This window comes from Emydura macquarii, unplaced genomic scaffold, assembly GCF_026122565.2.
Source record: "Emydura macquarii macquarii isolate MOO-44397 ecotype Brisbane River unplaced genomic scaffold, CSIRO-AGI_Emac_v2 contig_3110, whole genome shotgun sequence".
Classification (NCBI taxonomy): domain Eukaryota; kingdom Metazoa; phylum Chordata; order Testudines; family Chelidae; genus Emydura; species Emydura macquarii.
This window is the reverse complement of record NW_027133247.1, coordinates 566820-588968: the sequence shown is the minus strand read 5'-3', so window position 1 is coordinate 588968 and position 22149 is coordinate 566820. Positions and strand designations below refer to the sequence as shown.

General features: G+C 45.3%; 1 protein-coding gene across 1 annotated transcript in view; it reads right to left on the bottom strand.

Moving 5' to 3' along the window:
• Window positions 1-18960, bottom strand: part of PTGFR (prostaglandin F receptor) — a 30638-nt gene extending 11678 nt beyond the window's left edge. Inside the window, exons 1-2 of the mRNA XM_067530671.1 lie at window positions 18536-18960; window positions 14887-15734 (exon numbers count right to left, since the gene is read on the bottom strand). Coding sequence (XP_067386772.1) covers window positions 14887-15675 — 789 coding nt within the window. The 5' untranslated portion in view covers window positions 15676-15734; window positions 18536-18960. The remainder of the gene's footprint in view (window positions 1-14886; window positions 15735-18535) is intronic.
• Between the last annotated feature and the right edge of the window lie 3189 nt (window positions 18961-22149).

Here is a 22149-nt window from a genome sequence, read left to right as displayed (position 1 = left end):
TTACATAATGAAGGCCTTCCCCCCCCCCCTCCCGTTTTTGAGAGTGCAAAAATACTGTATGCATTGACATGGGGCCCAACCTTGTAAGCCCTCCATGAACAAACCTCCCACTGATTTGTGATCCAACGAAACCCACTGTTTATCAACTTTGGCAGTGGTAACCCATTTAGGGCCCTAAGAAGGAATATTTTTGCCCTCCACCCCACACAAAACACAACACATACCAATAATTCATAGGGTGACCTCTTTAGCTGCTCCGGGCCCTAAGCAATTGCTTAGTCTGCTTATGCCTAGCGCCAGCTCTGGTTCAATGTGTTATACATCCCCATCTAATGACTGGTCCACAGAGGTAATGAGTCGGCTGCCTGCTAGAGGAGTTAGTTATTCCCTTAGCTCAAAAGGCAGAGGCTGCTGCTTCTAGCTCTGGCGATCATGGGTTTGATCTTTGATTGTAACCCATGGTGGTGGCCATTAGGAAGAAATGGAAATGTATTCATAGTTATAATTTGTTTATAGTACATGCATCTGGTAGGGTTCAGAAAAAAGGGAGATATAATATCTTTTTAAACTCTAGGGGCCAAATCCTCATATATATTCATTTAAGCCAGTGGAGCTATGCTGATTTATAACAGATCTGGCCCTAAGCAAAAGTGAATGTGGCTTTTTTTATGTTGTAAAAATATATATATATATTCTAAAACGCTATAAAAATGGTTCATTTTTGTACAAATAGCTTTACAGAAGTGTTTATTAAAGGCTGTGCACTGAAACAGTGCAAACAAATTAATCACACTATACATCCTACCAAGGATGGTCATGAAACTGTTTTATCTGTTACTATTAAAGAGAGGAGAGAAAAAAAAAATCTAATCTTCATTTAATGATGATTTATTTTTCTCTACCTCCCTCCCTAGGCTTCACAGCTTGAGCTCCAACCCAAGTCACTACTTCAAAACGCAGTCTGAACAGCCATTTTTAGAGCACTAGTGCAAGACCCGCTAGCCCAAGCCTCTCCATCCGCGTTGGGAGGCTCGCTTCCTCAGGCTGTGAAAACAGACCCAGATAGTAAAGACAGTCCCTGCCCCAAGAAAGCGTACAAGATAAGTAACTGGCTGCACTTCAATAGTGGGTGAATACTGTCATGTAAATATAAGAGGTTATTATTAAAGCAGTTAAAAAGAAAGTGTTAAAAGCTGGAGAAGAATCTGCAATAAGTAAGTTCCATAGCTAGCACCTGGTCTCCTATTCCTATGATATTCAGCAAGCAGAGACAGAGATGGATGGAGTTAGCTAGAGCAAAGTGAGAAACCAAAAAAGAGTATTTAATAATGATCTCTCTCAAGTATGAGCTGATCCTGCAGTTTTGTTTGGCATAGGTTTGATAGCTGTGTAAATAAGGGGCACAAGCCAGGAAATATCTATGAAATTTCTGTGAAAAAAAAATAAAATAAAATGTCAGCATTTCACATTAATACCAGAATTAAATACCCATAATGATACTTTGGACAGCTTGGAAAATTGATATTGCATAAATGGTTTATCATGAGTTTATCAGATTAAAACTGGCCAATATGGAAGAATTGCTGGAAATGTTCCATGTGAACTTATTCTGGCAGAGACGGCTTGGGTCATATATTTACCATTTAAAGAGTTTATCAATCCCCAGAACAAAGATCCACTCTAGGCAGCTACCCAAAACTGATTATTCAGTGTATGATTTTTCAAGCGAAAAAGACCCGAGTACATAACTATCTTAGCCAAAGAACATGATCAATTCCATAGTAACTGAACCCAAATTGGAATTGTTCCTATTTTGGATCAACTAGCAAATTAAAACAGTCTTTAATTAAATGAGCTGGTCTTGAAAAGGCTACTAACTGCATGCCTGCAAATCAAAGATAGGAATCATACCTGGGTGCAGAATGGAAATTCTCTTTCGAGGAGGATTTCAAGATTTTGTCATTTGTTTTCATTCTTATTCAGAACAAAATGCAAAAAGCTTCCAAATTCTCCTGGAAAGATAATTTCAGGGGGGTCGGAGTTTTGAAACATTTTTTTGACAAAATTGAAAAACGCTTCAATTTCAGCTAATTTTTTTTTTATAATAGAATACCAAATTTTAAAAATCAAACCAAAATATCATTTTGAAAGGAAAAAAAATGTTAAAAATGGGATGAACGAACACAGTAGGAATTCTTCTTTCCTTCCTTCTATCCCACCTTCTCCAGAATAAAATTTTGCTTAAATCACCGTTATTTTTACATAGCGTTTCCATTTTGATGGAACTGCATTTTCCAAATGAAAATCGTTCCACTGAAGTTTTTTCAATCAGCTCTAGTAAATATCAACAATGTGGGTGAGAAGCAAGAGTAATGCTCTGGCAAAACCCATTCACATGCCAGCTGCTGGTAAGTGAGGTATGGGGATGATTTTAGGGCTCAGTCTTAAATATCAGTCTCAGACCAAAGCTGCTCTCCCCTTCCAAACCCACCTGGCCTCTGCAAGAGAAGAAGTTCTCTACTATTCTACACCTCTGCCTGAGCCTTTTTACTACTGGAAGGATGGTCTTCATCCAACTTTTGTCTCCTCCCAACCTCCTGTGAATTGTACTGCCAAATCTGGAGAACAGTTTCTAAGTAGTCTGTGAGTAAACTGCATCATTCATGACTGCTTTTAAAAAGCATTCAAAGATATACCTCACTTGAAACAGTTTGAAAACTGACATGAACTCTACCTAAATCCACATAAATAAATTGAAAATATTTCTCCTCCTCTGTATAGTGTGACTAGCCTAATTGCTGCAACGCAGCTCTGTCCCCATACAGCAAATTATTTCTCTGAAAGGCTTAGGCCAACTGGAATTTTACCAAACTTGAGAAAAAACAGACCTATGAAGACTAAGACATTTGTGAAAATCCAGCATTATCCTAGGTTTATATATATAAGCCCATGATTTAATTCTATACACTGCAAAAAATATATACCTATTTATACTCAATTCTGTGTAATGTGATGTTATGACTGAGAAAGATACAGCACAGTTATGGTTCTACCACAGAGCTTTTGTTATTCAAAGAAACTATATTTATGAGCGTAGGGTGGGAAATCATGAAATTAAAGGTTATATCAATTCTGCAGGCAACATAAATTAGTTTAACTCCAGTAAAATCTATGGAGATTTACATGAGCTGAAGATCTGGCGAATGGTTCACACAGCAACCTCTCTGTAAATAGTTAATGCATTGTAAATTGTGTTTATACACATGTGCATGCATACACATACATACGTGTGTATGTGCAATCAGGAAATTCAAAGCTCAGATTCCCACAGCAACCATAATTATTTATGTATGGTATTATATGATGTCTTTGTGTGTATGTATGTATACATAGCATCATAGTTAAATAATTGTGGCTGCTGCAGAAAAACGAGGTTACTTACCAGTAACTGATGTTCTTCGAGATGTGTTGCTCGTGTCCATTCTGCTATAGGTATGTGCACGCCTCTGTGCATGCTTACCCAGAACTTTTTTCCCCTTAGCAGATCCTGTAGGGCTGGCTCCAGCGCCCCCTGGAGCCCCACGCACATGCCGCGGTAAATGAGGCACTGCCAGCCATACACCCCCGTCAGTCCCTTCTTTCTGCCAACTCCGGCAGCGGGGACGGGGGGTGGGTTGTGGAATGGACATGAGCAACACATCTCGAAGAACATCAGTTACTGATAAGTAACCTTGTTTTCTTCTTCGAGTGCTTGCTCATATCCATTCCACTATTAGGTGACTAACAAGCAATACCTTTGGAGGTGGGTTGGAGTTACCGGTGAGCTGCCTTTGGCACCGCTCTGCCAAATCTTGCGTCCTCTCTCGCCTGCTGGACCATGGTGTAGTGGGACGTGAAGGTATGTACCGACGACCAGGTGGCGGCTTTGCAGATGTCCTGCAGGGGGCACTCTCTTCAGGAAGGCTGTAGACGAGACTTGAGCTCTGGTTGAGTGTGCTGTGATGGTTCCTGGAAGCGGCACCCTCCCTGCTTGTAGCAGAACTTGATGCGTGATGTAATCCACGAGGAGATGCGCTGGGTGGAGACAGGTGAGCCTTTCATCCGGTCAGCCACTGCGACGAAGAGCTGCATCGATTTCCAGAATGGCTTTGTACACTCGATGTAGAAGGCCAGGGCTCGTCTCATGTCCAGTGAATGCTATCTCCTCTCCTCTGAAGCGTGCAGTTTGGGAAAAAATACAAGGAGAAAAATACCTTGATTACAATGAAATTGGGAAATAACCTTGGGCAGGAAGGCTGGATGCAGCTCAACCGCACCTTATCCTTATAGAATACTGTATAAGGGGGCTCTGAGGTCAAGACCCTAATCTCAGAGACCCTCCTAGCTGAGATAATGGCCACCAGGAAGGCTACCTTCCATGAAAGCATGAGCAGAGGACATGAAGCCATGGGTTCAAAGGGGGGGCCCCGTGAGTCTCGAGAGGACCAGGTTGAGATCCCAGGGAGGCATCGGGTCACGGACCTGCGGATAAAGCCTCTCCACCCCCTTGAGAAACCTAACCCTTCCATGCCGGGGACCGCCTCTCGACGTCTCCGACCTGGAGGATGACGAGGACTGCCTCCGTCGCCGCAAGCAGTGCTGACGAGCGGGGGCGAGCTCCGAAGAGCTAGAGGTATCGGAACGTCGTCTCGGTACCAATGATTTCCGCTGCCTCTCACCCTGCAGCTCTGCAGACACCTTTGGTGACCGAGGTCGAAGCTGTCCCAAACTCCTCCATACCAAGCCAGACTCCAGCGACCGGATTCCGCGCCGTGAGCTCTGCAGTGTCGGGTTTTCCTCCGACAACCAGGTTCCGTGCCTCCTAAGTGCAGGCGAACTCCTTGGTGCCGGGTCCTCCAGCGGCAACCAGGTTCTGCACCGTCTGGGTACGGGCGAACTCCTCGGTGCCGGGGATCTGGAACGGGGGCTGTCCGAGCGCCGCCTGGCAGACCTCGACCGGTGCCACCTCCTGGCATGCGCTGCCTCTGGTGCCGGGGAGCGACGTCGGTGCCGAGAGGGAGATTCCATGTCCCGTGCCGGGGCAGGTCAGCTTGACAACGCCGACCTGGAGCGACTACTAGGGGAGCGGCTCTGCTCTACCCTCGGAAACCATCTGGCGGGAGATCTTCCTCCCCGTACCGGGGATCTCCACCACCATTCAGGGGGACCCAACGCAGGTTCCCCCATAACACCGACCATTCTCCCTTGGCGGAGGGGGGGGCGGAGGTGGCGTAGGCAAAGCCAGCAGGGGCACTCTCCCACTCCCAGGAGTTGGGGAAGGCTCCCTGACCGGAGATGCAGGCACCGGAGAAGACTCGATGGGCCAGATCTGGTGCATCTCCGTACTCGACCCTGCCCATACCAACAGCGGAGGGGAGTGTCCGCGCTTCGCACACTGCTTCTTTCTCCTCAGTGCTAGTGATGTTGCGCAGTGCTGAGTGGAGGGCGACACAGATGGTGCGCTCAGCACCAAAGTCATGCTCGGTACCGAGGCAGAGCGGGTCGGCTCTGACACCAGGCAGAGCGCTGCCTCCATCAACAAGGCTTTCAACTGGATTTCTCGGTCCTTTTGTGTCCTCGGTTTGAAATCCCTGCAGATCTTGCACTTGTCCTTTCTGTGGGCTTCCCCCAGGCACTTAAGGCAGCAGTCATGGGGGTGGCTGAGCGGGAAGGCCTTCCCGCAGGAGGCACACGGCTTGAAGCCTGGCGACCAGGGCATGGCCCGGCCACGCAAAGTCCCCACAGGGACTGCCTTATCTCTAAATACACTTAACTAAATAGAACTAAACTTAGAATACCAAACAAGTCTCCTAAACAAAGGGAACAGTACTTGTTATGAGCAAGGCTAGTTCCAGCAACCGTCATGGGCGGAAAGAAGGAACTGAGGGGGCGTAGGGCCAGCAGCACCTCATATACCGCGGCATGTGCACGGGACTCCAGGGGGCACTGGAGCCAGGCCTACGGGATTTGCTTAGGGGAAAAAAGTTCCGGGTAACCATGCACGGAGGCATGCACACACCTATAGTGGAATGGACATGAGCAAGCACTCGAAGAAGAATCAGAGCTTTGAATTTCCTGATGTTTGCTTGTTTCAATTCACAAACTAACTTGATATAAATTGACCAGAGAGATTCCTCCAAAAAACAAACCCAAAACAAAAAAATCTCTCCATACAACATAAAACTTCCTTTGTACTGACATTAAGCAGCTGAAATTTCAGCCAATTTCTTGTCCGGAAATTTATAAGCACCTGAAAACACACACTTATAAAAAAGTTCACAGTAAAGTTCCAATAATAAAACCATTTAGTACAGTAGCAGTTTGTTCAGAGGAAATCAAACAGGAATGATAACTGAATTCTCCCCATGTTAAAGAACATTCTCTGAAAGATGTTTGACCATCCAGAGCCCATCAGATCAGGAAGAATGAGTCCCCTTCTACCAATGAAGCCTGCAAGCCAAATCAACGCGTGACGGATGATTTATTTTTCCATAAGAACTCAGAAAAGACAGTTTTCAGTCTCACATATCCTCCTGCTCGAGCTAAGTAACAGGTTTGAAGAAGAAATAATCTCTAGAGGATAGTAATTTTTATAATATTGATTCTACTGACCTTTTTCAGGAAAAAGACTCTTTTTTTTCTCCCCTGTAAAATTAGTTCACATCTTTTAGAGTATGTGGAAGTAAGCACTTGAAATGGGCTTGATTTGGGACCATTTGCTGGACTGGATGAGAGTAATGACTATCTCTTTTTAGGCTCCTGCACCAGGTCAGAATTTTCCCTGGATGGGTCAGCCTACTGCAGAGCCAGGTTGCAGAGTGTTAGCAAGGTCTGGCACTAAATTTATAATCTTTTTCCTGCTGAGATGTTTTGTCTCACTTTTTCTCTTTGACGTAGAAAAAAGAACTATGCGTATCAGCCTACAACAGTTTTCAAACATGTCAAACTAATAAATGGTAACAACGGCTCTATGATTTTAAAAAATGGAATAATTTCTACCAGTTCTATTTTAAACTCTGGATTTTGCAGAACAGAAATACTAAGGGGCCATTTATGGCACTGGATTTTTTTTTCTGTAATAGCAACTTTTAAAGAGCTTTTATGTCAGATGAGTAAAAAGATTTAATTTTACCACCTGCAATCTTCAGAAACAGATTTGTACTAATTCAAAGTCGAATTTATCCTTGCTCAAGTAAAAAGTTAATTCTTTTTCACTGGGATGCAGCATCCTCCATAAAAATAGCCTGAAGCCCATGAAATAAACACTGACATCCCTTCTTTATGAAATTTTCCATTCAGAAATATCTGCCCTCTCTGACACAGTTACCAAAAATCACGTGCCAGAGACCACGAAAGAAAATCTGTCATATTTTAAAGCTATTTTATTTTGTCAGGAATAGACTCAGCTTTTTTTTTTTGAAGATACACAAATTGCAGAAAGAAACCAATGAGCAGGTGTGACGGGGTGCTAGCAGAGCACTGAGGGCTAAGCCAGCCCCCTGCCACTGGAACCCTAATGCTCGGTGTCCCCTTTAGGTTCCCTCTATTTAGCCCTTTGATCTTCACGCCCATCCCTGTTTTTTTTGCTTTGTTGTCCCCCATAATTAGTTGGTCCTGTAGCTTGGGGGCTTTCAACTATGGGTGGGCTTGTGCCCGCCCACTTCCTGGTACTCAGATAGTACTGGAACCCTAATTAAAGGGGGAATGGAGCCAGCTCAGTGAGCCTGCAGGGACTGGGTTAACAAGGAGCAGCTGGGTTAATGAGGAGCAGGCTCCTTAGACAGGCCCAATCAAGGCTCACAGGAAGGCACTCAAGGGTCTGACCAGAGGCTCACTGAAGAGAGGAAGTAGGAGCAGTAGCCAGAAGGGATGTGAGGTCAACCAGAAAGGGAGAAACCTCAGCGGGAGGTGAGCGGCCCTGATCTGGTGGCCAAGACTGAGTGGCCCCAGGCCAGAGACTATATCTGTAAATAGTTGGGGGGCTGGGGGGAAGATGACTTGAGAGAATCTGGCTCAGCACAGAAGTTTGTGTGTTAACATTTTTGAAAAACATTATCTGGGAGGATACATCATGAAAAAGTCTTTCAGATCTGTGACTTCAGTAATCCACAACAAGTGTAGATTCATTGGGCCCATTCATCCCTATATGGGTCATGCCCGTAAAGGGAACAGTAAAATAGATTAATTTCTTCTTGTGGAGTTTCCTATGGATTCTCCCATCATGATAAAAGGAAGGGGATCCCTCTCAATGGAATAAGATGGGTTTTCAGTCCCCCCAAACTAGCAGATCCCCCAACAGCTGCATTAATCCAAGGGAGACCATAAGGATTGCCACCTTTCTAATTGCTACCAACCAGACTCCTGAGGCCCCGCCCTCTGCCCCACTCCTCCCCCCAAGGGCCCATCCCCACCCCACCTCTTCCCCCAAGGCCTCACCCCCTTCACTCGCTCCTCTCCCCTTTCCCCCGTTGCTCACTGGATCAAGGAGCCTGCCTGCAGGTAGACGGCAGTCCTGTCTGAGCAGGGGCTGGCAAAGGTTAATGACCCAGCGCTTCCCCCAGCCCCGCAGTAACCGGACAAGTAGCAACCCTAGAGACCATGCAGGCTGTGCTCTACATTGCATCTGAACTCTCTCCTGATCCCTTGCAGCAAGGGTCCTGCATGAGGGCAGAAGGCCCACCACACCATCACAGCCCTGCTCAGCAGTGACCTGCTCTTTTCCGGCAGGGAAGCATAAGAAAGTCACTGTCAGGATGTAAGTTAATAAAAATACCTAACTTTTAGCTATGTATTATTACGCACTTATTTGTACTACCCGAGCACCTAGAGGCTCCAACAAAAATCGAGATCCATCTTGCTAGATGTTGTACTTACACACAGAAACAGACAGACCAAAGAGCGTGCCGTCTAAACAACAGGATACTTTGGCACAGAAGAAAGAGTTAGTATTTAAATCATATCTGTAAAGGTATTATCTAAAAAGAAAAAAGCTAAATATTTTAATGCAATATAACAGTGGATATAAATCAATGGATAGATGTGAAATATTTGGGAACACTGATTTTATAACGAAAACTGAATGCCATCATTTAAAAAGTAGGTTTCATTCAGTATTACTAAACCGGAGGAGAAAGTTCCACATAGTGCACATAGCAGTTAACATAATGGCAAATTAGATTGGAAACAAAAAACAAGATGTGCAGTTGTACTGAGTTAACCCATGCTCTTGTATTTCTAATCCTTATTCCCATCACCTTTATCTCCTTCATTTTGCCTTCCCAGACTTTGTCACACCTTTGCTTAGGCCTAACTCACATCGGCACAACTCCCATTCACATCCAATGCTCCAGTACAGAAGCTCTTTAAGATAGAGATCATAAGCAAAACCCTGGTCCCATTGAAGTCAATGGAAAGACTCCCATTACCTTCCCTTTTCTGTTTTTAAAGCATGGCACCTATCATACTTTTGGCCACCCAGTGAAGGACTAGCAAATAATGAATAATGATAAATGGATGGAAATGCCATTTGGAAAGCTAGGGCTATGTTTACTTTAGACTCTTGCTCATTTAAAGGTATTTTACCTGAAGTAGTAGTTAGAATTCACTATACCAGTGCATAAATGTGATACAAGTATTAGATTTCATATTCTGCTGAATAATGTGTCTGATCTGATGCTTTATCTTATTCATTCAGGTGTATATATGATTATAGTATATAATCGAAAACAAATCCATTTGGCAACCCCAAAAGATTTTGGATAAATGGAGTTTGTAGATGGGGAAAATGTCTGATCTATTTACAACCACTATTTGTCAATAATGTTTAGAAAGTCAAAAATATTTGACTATTTGGCTTTCAAATACAGGACGAGGAACTGAATTGATCTGCACCAAGCAACACAGATTTTACTATCTATTGTCTATACATATATGCATGATGGGGCGTGTGTGCTTGTGTTCTAATTTATGAAAGCAAAATTCCACCAATGCACTAATAAAAATGATATTTTCTCCATCATACCTGTTCAGTTCCATTCAAAGAATGGGTTCAATAGCAGAACAGCTGAGACTAGGCCAGCACATATGTATGCATATATCTGAAGCCAAAATTTGAACGGAGATAGAAAATATAGAATTAAGAACCCAATCCTACCAAGTGTTCAGTGCCCTTAATTCCTGCTAAAGTTGCTAACTAAAATTACGCCTGTCATGATCAAAAAAAAGTAACTATATAATTCAAAATTAGAGTATGTATTTATGCTTGAATAAGGCTAAAAGGACATTCACTCAGTTCAATGCTGAAAGTGTCTTTGATATTCATATTCTCATTTACCCCAGATGATTTTCTTTGCCTGAATATTCCTTGGAATCATCCTTAAAATGCCTCTTCTGCCAGTACTACCATGAGAAATAATACTTACTGCTGAATTCTGGATATACTCCAGTCTTTTGTGTTGCAGATGTCTCCATTTTCTAATAACATATCCTTGACGATATTTTATTTTCACTAGTACGTATGTTCAACTCCCCTCTAATAAAATGCAGTAATACTGTAGTTACCTTATAATTATGTGTTTGTCTTCTCTGAACTGAATGACTTTTAAAATAAAATAAAAATGTGTAAGTGCTGACAGTTCACAGAATTAACTTTTATAGACTCAGTAGAATTCTAATAGTTAAAGAGGGTAAATCCCCAATCCTGCAGAGACTTACACATGTGCTTAACTTCCATAGAAGTCACTATAGGATCAGGGCATAGACCATCAAATCCATTCTCCTGCATGAACATGGCTTAATCTCACAATAAAAGACATATCAGGTTGTTAATCAAATGTTTATGGTGAAATTTAGTCAAAAACGGCAATTAATGTATATATCCTTAAATAATCATTTTACTAGCGATCTATGGGTTAAAGCACTAGTCTTTCGCCTTGACACCTGGGTTTAAGGACTAAATCAAACGTGAAAGTGAGTTTGTGCTTTTATTCTCATCCCCAAAGAACATTTGTCCACCCTGCAAAAGACAGCACAATGTTTGATGACAATCCAGCAAGCCTGGACTCAAGAGAGATCCATAGCTAGACTGTCAGGAGTGCTGAATATGCAAAACGAAGTACACTGCCAGCACTGTGAGGAAGATTTGGATAGTACCTGCCAACACTACCCTTGACTCAAAACAGAGCTGTTAGTCACCTCACTAAGGAACGTATTTTTATAAATTTTCAATTACAAAAATTAAGCATGAAGTCATTTGCCAGTATAAATCACAAACAGAAGAGCGCTCTAAACAGCAGGATTTAAAGTAAAGCTTGTCAAAGTAACAATAATTCATATTTAACTACATTCCACATGATGCAAACTATTTAATTAAGAATGCAATGATTTAAAAATATTTATGGGAGTACTCATCCACCTACAAGCTTTAGGAAAAATATGTATATTATGTACTTAAAAGATTGAAAGTTCAGCATTTTTTTCCTCTAGAAAAAAGGAGGCAGAAAGGGCACCGTAAGAAAAAGAATGAGCGATAGTGAAAAACAATTAAGAGTAGTTGTAATTCAGTGTTTCATCACATACTGCATAAACAGAACATCTCTTTTTAATGAAAAAGCAGGTTAATAGCTCTTTTGACATTCAGAGTCCTTCTGGAACTAAATTATCTGCAATCTTTAAGGACAAATATTTTATCTGAAAATAAATATTGGGACTGAGTAATATATTGGGGGGTTTTTGACAAGTAAACTGATCACTTCAATTACTTTTCTGAATAGTCATTCTGTGCTTGCCTCAAATTTATTTCAGGAGGTGACTGGGTGCCTGGAAGTAATTGTTCACTACAAAAGCCCACATTATTATCCTGAAGACTTAATCCATACAGTATATATGAGAGACATGAGACTGACAATGTTACATAAAGCCAACACTAGTTAAAACTGTATTGTAATTCAAGTATAGAGAAATCAACAGAAAAGCAGGGGTGAAATTCTAACCCTTTTGAAGTCAATGGCAAAACTCCTATTGATTTCAGTAGGGCCAGGATTTCACCCCAGGTCTTCACTGTACTCTGTTATAGCAGAGACTCTTGGTCTGATCTTGCACCCATTTTCCAGCAGTGTAAAACGAGCACAGGGCCCTCTTTCCAAACAAAGAATTAAGATTCATTGTTGATCATGTCTTTATCTACCTAGGGTGACCATACGTCCCGTTTTGGCCAGGGCAGTCCCTTTTTTAAGCCCTGTCTCAGCTGTCCCGACTTTTTTGGCAAAACTGGGCTTGCTCTTAACAGCTGATCATCAGTTGGCAAGTTCAAATGGGACAAATGCCCAGTTTTACCATAAATGTGCAGTACAATCCCCAGGCTGGAAGCAGAGGAAGGGGGGGGAGGTGAGGGAACAGCGACGCCAGCCCCGCAAAAAGGGGGGCAGCGAGGGCTTAGGTGAGCAGCTCGGGCCAGCCCCGCATGGTATCCCATTTGCCCTTCAGGAAATATGGTCATCCTGTCCCTCACACAAGTTCAAAGTTAAACTCTTTTCAAAACATTTTACGTGGTTATGTTAAACCATTTTCATAAGTGTGTTTGAACATGCACACTATCCTCTGGGACCCAGTTCGGATGTGCTTTATAATACCATGCGAGGATAGAGTAAGAAACGTTATGATTCTCTACTCTGTGATAATCTCATATGTTCCAGCTGTGATTTCTGACAGTTTACACTGACCCAACCTGCATTAACCATTTGGAAGAACCACTACAGCCAGTAGCATGCAGACATTAGGTTCTGTGCTATGTTTTCGGGCACTGCCTGGGAGTAACAACTCCTAATGCTGATCTGCAACAAACCTTGCTACAGCTCTGTCCAGAGTATAGCTCAGCCCAGTTACTTATTTCTAAACCATACCTGAAATTAACCCATTACCAGAAACATAAAAAGTACAGCTCGACCACTGTTCTTTAACACAATTCTGAACAGGTTTAAAAAGTCATGGGTTGCACCAATATATTAGGCAGTGTGGCTAAGTGGGCAGAACACTGACTTGAACTCTATCCCCACCTCTGCCACTGACCTCTTGGGATACCTTGGACAAGTCACGTCACCTCTATGCCTCAGTTTCCCCATCCGTAACATGGGGATAATAAAATTACTTCCCTTTGTAAAGCGCTTTGAGATCTAATGAGGAAAGTTGACTTATAAGAGTGAGATATTATTACTAACCACTTCTAAACTGTTACCTTCCTTAACATGGTTTACAAGGTGTAGTATGGACTGGGCTTTAGAGGCCCTTTCTGTGACCATGGAGCCCATCAGTGACAACTGGTAGAGGCTCCCCCATCCCGTAACTCACATCAGGTCCCAACACCCCATTGTCATAATATATAACTCAAAGGTGCCTGTAAAGTATCTTATGTAAACCGGTGACATCCTGGTCATGAATATCATTGCATGATGTACATACAGATGGTGTGTAAAAAATTATGCAGCTATGCTGGAAACATGATCCTAAAATATATTTTGGGGGCAGATTTGAGAAACAAGTTTGGCTTGGACAAAGGACTAGCGATTCATCTGTCTGAGTCAAGCTTTGTAAGCTAGAGGACCATGAAAGCATATTTACATCTAAGGTAAATAAAGCCATCAAGCTAAATGAGCAAGGGAGAAGACCCCTTAACAATCGGGGGACGGGGCAGGAAGGAAGGGAAGATGACAGAATCTGCATCCCCAAAAACCTTCCTGGCTCTTGAAACAGACCTTGAGTAATATAAAGGGGGGTGAAGAGACATTTTAATTATCCCTCACTTAGGGGACGGTAGCGTACAGCTGCCTTTAAGCCTAGGAAAGCTGGATCCTCTTGGGCTGGAAGACAAGAGTTGCTGGAAACAATGTTAGAAAGTGGCTTGGACCGAGATTGTAACTTGCTGAAATTAAGTTTTAACCACTAGAAGCATGTTTTGTTTTGTTTTGTAGCCAGACCTGTCTTTTGTTCTCGCTTAGTATAACTTAAATCTGTTCTTTGTTAATAAGCTTATTCTTGTTTTATTATAAAACCATCTCAGCGCTGTATATGAAAGTGGAGGGTGAGTCCTCAGCTAGCCAAACAGACTGGTGTGTGCTCTCTCTCTTTAGAGACAGTGAACTTAACTTCTGAGAATGTCCAGTGGGAGGGACTAGACCCTGCAGAGAGATGTGTCTGGGGAACTCAAAAATTGGGGTTCCCTGATTGTTACCTGCAAGGCAAAGTTTGGACTGACAGAGTCCTGAAGAGTTTGCTGGCAAGGCAGATAAGTCAGTGTGCCACAGAGCTGACACACAGCTTAGCATCAGCAAAACTCTCACTTGCTGAAGCGGAGATGGGTAACACAAGGGCTCACAATTCTGGGTACTCTAAGCAAGACTCACACCATCCTCACTACAAAAATAACTATACAAACAACAGAGTTGTTGGGACCCAACAGTGTTTTCAGACAGGTGTACATGGACAATTTTTGGACTCTCCTACTAACACCAACGATAACCTTAGTTTAGACGCAAGACCGGGGTTTTTCCACTGCGTCACGATATTGCAAACTGGCTTTTATGATCATCATATTCTGATTACTGCTAAATCTATTTCAGTTCTAGACAGAAATGAAAACAATTGCCATCTTTGTTACAGATGCGTAAGTCATATTGCCGCATGCAATATGAAGTTGAAATAATAAGATGCTTGTAAGTATAGCATGTGATGTTAAAAGTGTGAACTGGGGTGTTCATCAAGGCTAGCCACTGTCAAAAACTTTCAGATAAAAAAAGTAAGACAAGCTCAGACACAGATGTGCATTAACAATTGGCAAACATATTAGGCTCTTACCAGGAACGGACTCCAGCAAATGCAAGAGACACACATTATAGCCAAGAGCTGAATGATCATTTCAAAATGATGAGATCTGCCTTGTCTTTGTTGACTTTTAAATTTGACTCTTAAGAGAGTAATCCCTGTGACAGCATTGCACAAGAATGAAACACCAAGGGCCAGTAACCCGAGGCAAGAAAAAAGTAAGAGATAAAATCTGTCTTCCCAGTCCTCAATATGTTCTGTTTTATAGAAGCACCAGGTCCTCGATGCTTGAATCTGATATGCTTTAAAGCTAAGAATAGGCAGCAAAGCTATAAGAACAGCAAAGAGACATACCGTAGTCAACATCATTTTCACATGTTTAGAAGTCATTTTTGTAGAATGAAATATTGGTTTAGTGACCCCAATGCAACGTTCAACAGCCATCACGCTGCCCAGAAAGAGAGGGCATAGACCAAAGAATACCATACATATGCCAAAAACACTGCAGAGAATGTTTGATTGATTAAATCGAATCCAGTCTTTGTCAGAGGCATACACAAATACAGCAATAGTTCCATTGATGAGATGGCCAAACAGATCCGTGACAACCAAGCCACTGGCAAAAAGCAAAAAGGATGCTTTTGATTTCTGTCTAAATCTCTGATATGCCTTCATGAGAATTGCTATTGCAAGACTGTTGGATAAAATTCCCACTGTCATGAAGATTATTGAAAAAAATATTGAAATCTTCTTGTGTGTGTGGCAGGTTGAGTTTGTAACGTTTCCTAATCCAGCCAGCTCTGGTGATTTTGAACTGTTCATTGTTGGAAAAGTAGATGCAGCACTCAACACATTTCAGCAGTCATACAATCAAAAGGCATCTGTAATATTTAAAAGAAAAACATTAGAAAAGGCACAACATCACTCATTTGATATTTGCAACAGAAGCTCCAGGTAGACAGGTCAGGGAAATTAGATTTCCACCAGCCAAGTGCATGATGTGGCATAACATTTTTAAGCAGTGATTTTAAGCAGGTACAAATGATGTAGTGCTAAAGTTTAATAGTGCTGGAGCCCTGCAGAAATGATCTCAAATTGGTCATTCTGTCACACCGGAGAGTCTCCCAATCTATCTTGTGTGCAAGTCCACCGTAAGATCAGGCACCCATATTCAACATTTTACCAGTCAACTTTATCTCACCACCACCAGCGGCACTTTCTGCTGCCCCTGGGCAGAGTCCACGATGCCCCAGGGGTGGGAGTTGAGCCATTCCCTCACTCCAGCTAGGGCAGCAGCAGCCTCCTGGCCACCTCTAGGCAAAACCCCTCTGCGCCCCAGCCACAGACCCATGCAAACCGCAGCACAGTAATCACCCTGCGTGAAGACAGGATTGGGTAAAGCGGATTCCCCGGCAAATTCGCACCCTCTTCCCGGCTTAGATGCAACACCCCCCTCCAAGAGGCAGCAAGCCTCTTCCAGACACCGTCCGGCATCGACCTGGCCACCCTCAATCAAATGCAGCTGACCACCATCAGCAGCAGCCACGTTCCCAGGAGCTCCTCCACACTCGGACTGTGATTAAACCCGGTGCAAAGCACGAGAGCCCACACTCGCAACAGCAGCGGTTCATTGCACCTTTCGGTGCAAACGTGGGGCACCGACGTCCGTTTCCTCTTTGCAAAAGTGAATCTCGCAAACAAAGCCTCTTAAATACAGATGAAGATCAAGCACACCCGGGGAGACGGGACCGCACTTCACATTTTCCTAGACCCGGCGCTTTTCATGGGGAGGGGGGATTTTTTGTCGCATTACGAAAAAGAGACCCCCCAACATGACATGGGCTTGGCAACTCGTGAATGCAAACCTCCAGTCTGCGCTGAGCCCCCGGGACCGCGCACTGAACAACGCACCAAGTTCCTCCGCTTCTCACGCGAGCAGCAGCAGCTGGAGCTGTGCGCACACGGGCAAGTTTGCAAAAGGGGAAAGGTTTCTGCGCGTTGCCCAGACCCTCCCCGCAGCCCGGCTCCGCATGGAGACTGACCATCCCCCCCCCCCCCAGCACGGCAACGCACCCTCCCTTCCAGCTGGATCAGCGCCGGGGCTTCCCGCTCTGCCTTCGGTGTCAGCCAGGCGCCGCTGTGCCCTGCCCGTGTCACACACCTTAGGGAGGGGGCGGCTACCGAGAGCGGAGCCCGCTGTGTAGCCTCCTCTTCCTCCCACTGAGACCGCCGCCGCCGCCGGTCCCGATCAGTTCAGCCACGCACAACCCATCCCGCGTAAGTCCTCACGCCCGTCTCTCGTCCCAGTCCTTCCGCAGTGCCGGGCATCAACACCCCGCGCACGCTGGGAGTCGGGAGCCTTCACCGCCTCTTCGCTTTACTTCTTCGGCAGAGCTCAGCCCTGCAAACCCGGGTGCACTTGACCTCCCTCCGACCCACCCACAGCCCTCTGGCAGCCGGGTGGGTAGGACACTCTCCTGCGAGGCAGGATCCGGCCATCCCTTAGACACGATACAAAGAACCCGGGAAGTCTCCGAAAACACCACAGCGTCCGAGAGAGGAGGAGAAAACATTGGCTGGACTAGGTAAGTCGAAACCAATAGTGTGTGAGCAGGAGTCTGCTGCCCTGTGTCTACACTCGTCATGGGCGGTATAAATCTCTGGAGCCCAGTCAACCAGCATGTTTGAAAACACAAAGGGACCAGTAAACGCAAAAGAGCGCATGCCAAGTAACCAGGCCAGCCGTGTGCTCCCTAAGGTCTGTTAATGCTGCTCCTAGTCACAGGTGTGCACCTGACTGCCCCGCATCCAGCGCCTGACCACAGACTGCCTGGTGCGGACACGCCGCCAACTCCAGCCAGCTATCGCTTCAGTGCACCTATGTGTAAATGGCGTTTTGTTTCATGGTACCCTGAAGTCGCAGGGATCCCTATGGCATGGCTCTCCCACGGCCGGAGTTCAGCCGGTGCCTTGCCAGCCACTTGCCCGAAGGGGAGAGCGAGTGTCCCAGAGTGAAAACCACCGAGGGCAAGAGAGAGAGTTGGCCTGCCCAGCTGGCGAGTCATCTCTTACTCACTGCGCAGCCCACGTGCTTGATGCTCTCCCCCGCTGCTTTCCCCACATCTCTTGCAACACAGAGCTCTGACCTCCAACTTTCTGAACTTTACATTAACGTTGCTCAAGCAGCAGCCCTGGGGGAGATGAAGGTGGGCGTCTGACTCGGGACCGAGACTTGCAGAAGTTGCATCCAGCAGCCGGGGAAGGTGCAGTAACTGCTCGTTTACAGAAGGCAGGGTTAGAGTCGGGGCTTGCAGAGGGGCACCGCAGACACGTGCGCCTGAGAGCGGAGTGAGCGCGGTTGTGCACCGCCCTTTCCCCGGCCAGGGCAGGGCAGGGCAGGCAGCTTTTTGGCTTCATTTCCGCCCCCCTCGTTTCCAACCCCAGTCACCACACAGCTGTCCCGCGGAGGGCTTCGCGGCAGCCCAGCCGCAGGAGGCGATCGCCTGGGACGGAACAGAAGGAGAAGCAAGCAGCCGAGTTGTAAGCAGCGGGGCCAGGCTTCCCGGCGATCCCCGCACAGGAGCCCGGTGCCCTGAAGCTTCAGCGGCGGCAGAGACGGGTTTGCAGCGCGCAGAAAGACAGGCGGAGCCGCGGGGAAAGCGAAGCGGTGCCGCGCTTTTACCTTCGCGTCCGTCCGGAGCGGTGCCGATCATCGCCCGGCCCCAGTCTCCCTCCGTGGCGGCCCGTTCCTCCCGCCCCGCCCCGCCCCGCCGGCCGCTCTCGCGCATTGCCCGCTGTGGAGGGAGGCTCCTGGCCGGCTACTACTGCGCTCCTCCGAGCCGGACCCGGACCCGAACCCGAGCCTCGCACGCGGTCGCCGTCCCTCCCTCGCTCGCTCGCTGGCACGCGGCTCTCACGTCACGCTGTCTGCGCCCGCCGCCCACATGCCTGGAGAAGCCCCAAACTGACGAGGTGGGGGGCGGAGTTTTTTTTAGGGCTGCTCCTGTCTCCGGGGGCTGAGCCAGCCACGCACCTGGAGCAGGGCCCTTTGCACCAGTGAAGTGTGAAATAGCCGGACCCTCCCAGCCCGCAGGGTTAGTGGTGGGAGGGGCGGGGGTGTCTAATGGATACATCTGGTCCGTTGCCATGGAGTTTGGCACTAATGATGAGCAAGATGTTGCTTGTTTATTGCTGCTGGTATCTGATTTCATGAGGTCATGGACAAGTATGGAGCACTTGACATCTTCAAAGCCCTGTGTGTATAAACAAGGCGGGACTGCAGCAGCCCAGGGCACTAGGCCCACCCCTCACAACTGCCCAGCACATGGACTGAGTCTGCCAAGAGCCCAGGGCTGGCACTGGCACTTCTCATTGGAGAGCTGGGGCCTCTCTCTTCCCCAGCCCAGGGCTCCTTGGCTTTGGGTGGGCTAGGCTTCATGCAGGAACAGGGAGGCCTCAGCCCTCCCCATCCCAACGGAGGCTGAGGGGTAGGGACCCCTCCTGCCACCTCATCAGAGGGTCTTGTCAACAGAGGTGCCTCTTCAGGGGAGGGGGTGTGACACAGAACCCTCCATAAATGGGGCTTGATCCAGGCAAGACGAGTGGCCCAATGAACTGTGACAGCAGCAGTTGGAGATGGAGCTTGCCCATCCTGGGGAAGTTCAGAGGACAAGCAGCAGTGGCACTTAGATCCACCCTCTCCTTCTTCAGCTAGAGGAGGTAGTGGCTGTGTACTGGAGTTCCCACTTCTCCCACTACTGCCCAGAGGAAGGAGCAGCTTCAGTGATATTGAGCTCACATGCATGTCAGACTAGCCCCAGGCCCACTGGTTAATCTGAGCCTGCCAACAAATAGTACCTAAATAATCCTCACAGTACCCCTATGGAGGTGGGGAAGCTGAGACATAAGTGACTTGAACACAACCAGACAATGAGCTGATGGGATGCCAGAACTGGAATTGGGACTCAAGAGTTTCTTAGTCCCAGTCACAAGCTCAGACCAATAGACACTGCTGCCTTAGATCACTTTTGAGTTTGCATATAGTGTGTCAGGGGCAGTATAAACATGGGATAAAGGGCACCTTTGAGATGTATCTTCCCCTCACTACAGAAACGGTCCAAAATATCACATTTTAAAATTCTAGAGAGTTTATGACCATTAGGAATACTGTAATTCCTTACATCTGACAAAATGGGTTACAGCCACGAAAGCTTATGTGACTTTGTCCTGACCTACAGCTACTTCAAATTTGGAGCCAATCTATACCTTCAAGCCAGTGGCACAGCTATGGGCACCGCATGGCCCCACAGTATGCCAACATTTTTATGGCTGACTCATTTACCTACGCTACACTGATGACATTTTCATCATCTGAACCCACGGGAAAGAGTCCCTCAAAGAATTCCACCAGGATTTCAATAATTTCCACCCCACTATCAACCTCAGCCTGGACCAGTTCACAAGAAATCCACTTCCTGGACACTACAATACAAATAAATGATGGTCACATTAATACCACCCTATACCCAAAACCAACTGACCACAATACATATCTTCATGCCTCCAGCTTCCACCCTGGACACATTACACGATCCATTGTCTACAGCCTTAAGATACAACCGGATTTGCTCCAATCCCTCAGACAGAAACAAACACCTACAGGATCTCCATAAAACATTCTTAAAACTACAATACCCACCTGGAGAGGTGAAGAAACAAATTGACAGAGCCAGACGGGTACCCCGAAGTCACCTTCTACAGGACAGACCCAACAAAGAAAACAACAGAACACCACTGGCCATCACCTACAGTCCCCCATTAAAATCTCTCCAACACATCATTAAGGATCTACAACCTAACCTAGCAGATGATCCCGCACTCGCTCAAGCTCTGGGAAGCAGACCTATCCTTGCTTACAGACAGCCCCCAACCTGAAACAAATACTCACCAGCAACCATACACCATACAAGAATACTAACCTCATTGCCAGCTCTGCCCACACATCTACTCTAGTGACACCATCACAGGCCCTAACCACATCAGCCACACCATAAGGGGCTCATTCACCTGCACATCCACTAATGTAATATATGCCATCATGTGCCAGCAATGGCCCTCTGCCATGTACGTTGGCCAAACTGGACTGTCAATACGCAAAAGAATAAATGGACACAAATCAGACATAAAAAATAATAACATCCATAAACCAGTCGGAGAGCACTTCAATCTCCCAGGATACTCTGTGACTGATTTGAAAGTTGCCATACTTCTACAAAAAAACTTCAAAACCAGGCTTCAAAGAGAAACTGCAGAGCTAGAAATCATCTGCAAACTTGACACAATCAAACTGGGTCTAAATAGGGACTTGGAATGGTTCTCTCATTACAAGAAGTAATTGTCATTGTTCACACATTCTCACCTCCTAATCAATGGTTGTGAATAGGCCTCAGCTACTCTAACTGAATGGACTTTGCTTATATCTACCTTACCCATTGTTGTTCCTTAACCTTGGATATGTGTATATATGTATATATATATATATATATATATATACACACACATACACCTCCTTTGTGATTTCTATTCCTTACATCTGACTAAGTGGGTTACAGCCCACGAAAGCTTATGCCTGCAGAAATTAAATTTGTTAGTCTTTAAAGTGCTACAGGACTCTCGTTTTTGCTGTAATATTTTTGTTTGTGTATTTTTATTGAGGAACAAACTCAGAACTGTATGTGCTCCTAACATAGGAAGAAAGTTATTTTAAAAGTAATTTATAAAGCCATTGCAATTTTTCCCTAATATCAAGCTTTGAGGCTTACTGCTAGCAAAGCAATTTGCTCTGTGGCCCGATCCACCAGCCGTGTCATGCAGGTCATCCAAATCCATTTGTTTTCTATAGTATCTCTTTGCATAGTATCTCTTTGTTTTCAAATAGTATCTCTGGTCACATACATAGAGGATTGAAAACCCCATGTTCATTTTTTAAATCCTGAAAATTTTTCAGAGATTTTGGCATCTTTTTCCATGATGAGCTAAAGTGACCTAAACTGCAGCCACAACAGAAATAATTTCATTTTGATTCTGATCTGATTGGGACCACTACATTCCTGGAAATTGTTTTAAAGTGTAATAAAAGACCAAATTGTATCCATTAATTTTAGAAAACAAGCGTTGATTCAACATTTTTCAAAAGTCATAATCTGAGATGAACATTTCAAATTACAAACTGTGAGCTGTATCATGCCATTAGTTTTAAGCAGAACTCTCCCCCCTGAAATCAGCAGGAAGTTCTGT